The 6,000-nt window shown below is 40.5% G+C and overlaps 1 protein-coding gene across 5 annotated transcripts in view; it reads left to right on the top strand.

The window, feature by feature from the left end:
- The window catches only part of LOC122558200 (granule associated Rac and RHOG effector protein 1-like), a 214,257-nt gene that overhangs the window by 165,407 nt on the left and 42,850 nt on the right, over positions 1–6,000 (top strand). For all 5 annotated transcript variants that reach the window (XM_043706520.1, XM_043706524.1, XM_043706523.1 and 2 more), the window contains exon 6: positions 2,489–2,650. In XM_043706520.1, the coding sequence (XP_043562455.1) occupies positions 2,489–2,650 (162 nt within the window). The remainder of the gene's footprint in view (positions 1–2,488; positions 2,651–6,000) is intronic.

Genomic DNA, 6,000 nt, shown 5'->3' on the forward strand with positions numbered 1-6,000 from the left:
GCCTTTGCAAGTCAGTCCCCTGTGACTACTGTTTCTCTGCACTACAAACAGTTCCCTTTTATTTCCTCCATCAAATCTTTCATGCATTTGAACCCAGATCTTCCATTAACCTTCTCTGTTACAGGTAGAACAATCCCAAATTCTGCAATCTCTCCCACATACTTGAGTCCCTCATACTGGGTAGCATCCTAGTAACTGGTCCTTTCAACATAGTAAAATGTCTCAAGGTGTCTTATGTTTATTATCAGCCGAAAATAAGTTGACTTCTTATTTGAAGAGAGCATTAAGTTAGTCTCTGACTCGCATATGCACCATTCCTGAATTCATTCACCCACACTTTTTTCGTTCTGTGCACTACGATGGAAAAATAGCCATGACAATGAAATAGACCTTATGAGCAGACATTTTGACTAATCGCACTGTATTTCTGGGCCTGTGACTTATGCTCTGCACATGAGCCCACAATGTTGTATTGTGCAGTCATCTGTGATCCTCTAATTTCACCTTCTATGAAAAGGTCACTGTCATGCGTTTTCTATTTTCTTTGTTTATGAATAGTATTTCTCCACTGGAGAATCTTCATTGGCAATAACAACATTGTTTTAAATGAATCTTAGCTTACTGTGGGTGTTGTAGATACTAAAATTTTGTTTGGCTGCAACCTGTCCCATGGATTGTTGTACTGCTTGACATTTTGTTATTTGTGATGTTCACTGGGAACACGTTCCGTATGATGGCAAGACAGTACTGTACAGCTCCTTATTTAAGCTGCCATAAACCCAACAGTTCATTAGACTATGCACGATGAAGAGATTTGTTTTAAAAAAATTCTCTTTGTCATTATTTTTGAAAATAGCACATCGCACCACAATTTATAATCAGCAATTATAATCTACAATTTGCAATTTTAAAAAGAAAATCTTTCCTCTGCACAAGAAGCCATAGTTGCAGACAGCAGATATTTATTACTAAAATATTCTTGTACAGAGGGGATAAGTTGTAACACCAGACAAATCTAACCTCTGGGAAAGCTGTTGCTAACACTAAACATTTCCAGAATTCTGATTTAGGATTTACGCATCAATGATGCAACAGCACTAAGGGCAGGCCTCTTCAAGCCTCCAAGCCCACAAAATTCAAAAAAAAGGAAAAACAGGCCTGAGTTGGCAGAATCTTAGTCAATTGGTACTTTGTACAGACAGTTCATGACAGAGTTACAGGAGACAAAGACCCACTTCTGATGAACTCAAATTGAACCTTACTGAGTGGTGGTAGTCTGACTTGTAATTTTTATGAAAATAAGGATGGAGGATAATGATCATCAACAGAGGAATTGACTATTTAAATGAAGAGGAATTGCAGGAAGCTACAATGCAGAGGGCTTTAGGAGTCCATGTGATTATTCACAAAAGGTTAGCATCCAATTCAGCAGTTAATGGACAAAGCAACTGAATGTCAGCCTCTATTTTTAAAGAAATGGACGGTAAAAATATGGAAGTCTTGCTAACTATACAAGTTAGACCACATTTGGACTACTGTGAACCGATTTGTTTCCGTTATCTAAGGAAAGATGTACTGGCATTAGAGGCAGTTGAGAGAAACCTCACTGGGATTGATGATGGGGATAGGGAAAATTTTTTAAAAAGTTCATTCATCGACTTGAGCATCGCTAGCTGGGCTAGCATTTATTGCCCATCCGTAGTTGCCCTTGAGAAGGTGGTGGTGAGCCATTACCAGTCCTGAACCGCTGCAGTCCATGTGCTGTAGGTAGCCCACAATGCCCTTTGGGAGATAATTCCAGGGTTTTGCCCCTGTAACATTGAAGAAATGGCAATATATTTTCAAGTCAGAATGGTGAGTGGCTTGGAGGGAAACTTGCAGGTGACAATTTTACCGTGCTGTCCTTGTTTTTCTCGATGGAAGTGGTTGTGGGAATTGAGGGTGCTGTCTAATGATCCTTAGAGATTGTTTTATGACGAGGTTGAGTAGTTTGTGCCTGTACTAATTGAAGTTGAGAAGAGTGAGAAGTGACCTTAAGGATCAAAAGGCATAATCTCAGCCCAATTATAACAGAGCTGAAGAGGAATTTGTTCTCTCAGATGGTAGTGAATCTTTGGAATTCTTTACTTCAGAGGGCCGTCAAGATTGAATCATTTAAGTATATTCAAGGCTGTGGCAAAATGTTGACCATAAGGGATTCACTGATATGGGGAAAAGTCAGGAGGGTGGAATTGAGAATTCAATGATCTCATTGAATGGCGGAGTGGACTCGCTGAACACTAATGGCCTACTTCTGCTTCCATGTTTTTTATGGTCTTATCCAACAAAATCAGACTTTCTTCATTTTAATGTTTGGCTGATGAATTTGCAATAGGCTGAGATTTTTGCTTGGATGTTGGGATACCTTTATGATATATCTGGTACTGAATAAATATGCTTTGTTAAGCTTTTACACCATGCCTATTTCAGATTGTGATTTTTTTTGCAGGGTTGCTGCAGTGAGGCTGAGGTGAAGCAAGCAGGAAGGAAGCAGTATCCTGCTCAACCCCTTCAGTGTGAGCTTCCCACTGTACCTGTACAAATTGGACCCCACTTTCTGAAGGGAGTCTCCTTCAGTGAGTCTGGAGCAGAGAATCTGAAACTTAAAATGGTACTTTTTACAAACCTTTCCTGTGAAAGACTTAATTTTTATTACAAAAAAATAAATTCTATGACATGGTTTTCATAAGTTAGAGAATAGCAATGGTACTTGTGATTTGCAATGCCTGTCTGGAGTGTATTTTTTTGACTGTTTATTGTGTCTTGATTCAGTTTCCTTGTACAGTGAACAATATCTAGAATTGTACAACACACAAGGAGGTCGCTCGATCAGTTGTGTTTGTACTGGCACCCAAAAGAGCTACCCAACTAGTCCCATTCTCCAGCCGTAAATCCATAGCCCTCAAAATTAATCACTTTCAAATATCTAACTTTCTTTTGAAACCTCATATGGAATCTGCCTCCACCACTTTCCAGGCAGTGAGCATTCTAAATACTACAAACTCTCGGAATAAAGAAGCTTCTCCTCATCTCACTTCTAGCTCTCTTGTTTAGAGTCTTGAAGTTGTGACCTCTAGCTACTGATGTACCAACTAGTGGAAAAGGAATATCCTTCTTTATCCTTTCAAAATTGTTCATAATTTTGAACACCTCAATAAGGTCACCTCTTAATCTTCTCTGCTGTAAGGAGAATGAGCCCAGTCTCTCTCATCTTTCCTTGTATCTAAAATCCCTCATTCCTCGCATCAGTCTCGTAAATCTCCTTTGAACTGTCTCCAGGGCTTGAACATCCATCCTTAAATAAATGCCCAGAACTGAACACACCACTCCAAATGCGGACTGACCAATGATTTGTAAAGTTGTAGCATCACTTCTTTGATTTTATACTCTTATGCTTCTATTTATAAACGCAAGGATCCTATAAACCACCTTGATAACTATTTCAACTTGCTTGGCTACCTTCAGAGAATCATGCATGTAACCATGAAGTCCCTCTGTTCCTGTACTCCCCCTCAAAATTGTAACATTAACCCTGTATTGTCTCTCTGTATTTCGTCTACCAAAGCATATTACCTCACGTTTCTAACATTGACATTTCACGTGGGTATAGAAGAAGGTTGCAAGATTAATGCCCAGTTTTATGTACATGTTTCCATAAACCGTTTTATTCTGTTTGTGTGGTGTTGTCTCTGTTAAGAGTGTCAATGGAAACCATTGAAATAACAACATAATCTGCATTTATGCAGCACCTTTAATAAAAGCTTCATGGTACACCACAGAAGAGCAAAAGAGCAGCGTAGTGGCTCAGTGGTTATCATTACTGCCTCACAGCGCCAGGGACCCAGGTTCGAATCCAGCCTGGGATGGCTGTCTGCATGGAGTTTGCACATTCTCCCCGTGTCTGCGTTGGTTTCCTCTGGGTGCTCCAGTTTCCTCCCACAGTCCAAAGATGTGCAGGTCAGGTGAATTGGCCATGCTAATTTGCCCGTAGTGTGAAGTGCGTTAATCAGAGGGTTGGTGTGGACTTGTTGGCCCGAAGGGCCTGTTTCCACACTGTAGGGAATCTAATCTAAAAAGAGATGTAGATGTTTCAGAGCAGGAGGTTAGGTGGTTAAAGGCATGGCTGCCATTGAAGGATAATGGCAAGTGCATTGAGGGTGGTCGTAGTGGTGAAGTTGCACAAGAAGTATGAGTACCAAGAGAAGAGTTTCAGATGCTCAGTCAAAGTGCTGGAAACGGTAATTGAATTGGGTGGGGGTGAGACCATGGAGAGATTTAAAAGCAAGGTATAAGAATTTTTGAATCAAGATGTTGGTTGGCTGATATCCATTGTAGATCAGTGAGCTTCAAGCTGAACTGGGTTTGTTATAGACAGGATACAGTCAGCAGAGTTTAGAGTGCAACAATAGGATGCAAATATACATACAAAAGTACAAATTCGAAGGAGGAGTAAGCTGCTTAGCCCCTTGAGCTTGTTCCATCATTCAATAAGATTGTATTTGATCTGATTACTCCATATCCAGTCTATCCCAATAAACTTTCACCCCTTGCATATCAAGAATCCACCAACTTCTAGAGTCATAGAGATGTACAGCGTGAAAACAGACCTTTTGGTCCAACTCGTCCATGCTGACGAAATATCCCAACCTAATCAAGTCCCACCTGCCAGCAACCGGCCCATATCCCTCCATTCATATATGCATCCAGATGCCTTTTTAATGTTGCAATTGTACCAGCTTCCACCACTTCCTCTGGCAGCTCATTCCATACACGCACCACACTTTGCATGAAAAAATTGCCCCTAAGGTCCCTTTTAAATTTTTTCCCCCTTACCCTAAGTCTATACCCTCTAGTTCTAGACTCCCCTACCCCAGGGAAAGGAACTTGTCTATTTACCCTATCATACCTCTCATGATTTTATAAACATTAATAAGGTCACTTCTCAGCCTCTGACGCTCCAGGGAAAACAGCCCCAACCTATTCAGTCTCAAACCCTCCAACCCAGGCAAGATCCTTGTAGATCTTTTCTGAACCCTTTCAAGTTTCACAACACCCTTCCTATAGGAGAGAGACCACAACTGCACACACAATTCCAAAAGTGGCCTAACCAAAAGCAGCCGCAACATGACCTCCCAACTCCTGTACTCAACACTCTGACCAATAAAAAAAACCATACTAAGCACCATTTTTGCAATCCTATCTAACTGCATTCCAAGGTCCGTTTGTTCAGCAACACTCCCCAGGACCTTACCATTAAGTCCTGCTCTGATTTGCCTTTCTAAAATGTAGCACCTCATGTTTATTTAAATTAAACTCCATCTGCCACTCTTACTTTAAATATATTCAAAGACTTTAAGAACTTAAAGACTCTTAACCTTCTGAGAGGAAACATTTATCCTCCTCTCTGTCTTAAATGAACAACCCCCTATTTTCAAGTAGTGAAACCTCTAATTCTAATCTAGGAGATGCTATTTAGGAGAGTAGTCGAGCAGTTGTGTTTGGCATTGATATAGTTTACAGTGTCGGATTGACTGAAGTAGAGTTGGAGATGTGTAATGTTATGGAGTTAGAAGTAGGTGATTTTTGTGGCAGGTTATAAGAATCAGAATTATAGTTTGAGGTCAGACAAGACCTTGAACTTAGAAACAGATTGCTTGAAAAGGATATGTTGTCTCTTTTCTGTTGTAAGAACTTAATCATGATATGTAACTGCTTTAAAAATTCTGAAAATTGTAAGCCCTTAAGATATGTAATTTCTCAAACAGAGCACATGCTCTAGATGTTCTGGATCAGTGGTGCTGGAAGAGCACAGCAATTCAGGCAGCATCCGAAGACAGGCAAAATCGACGTTTCGGGCAAAAGCCCTTCATCAGGAATAAAGGCAGAGAGCCTAAGGGAGAGATAAGCTAGAGGAGGGTGGGGGTGGGGAGAGAGTGGCATAGAGTACAATAGGTCAGTGGG

Source organism: Chiloscyllium plagiosum, chromosome 17 (genome assembly GCF_004010195.1).
Source record: "Chiloscyllium plagiosum isolate BGI_BamShark_2017 chromosome 17, ASM401019v2, whole genome shotgun sequence".
Lineage (NCBI taxonomy): Eukaryota > Metazoa > Chordata > Chondrichthyes > Orectolobiformes > Hemiscylliidae > Chiloscyllium > Chiloscyllium plagiosum.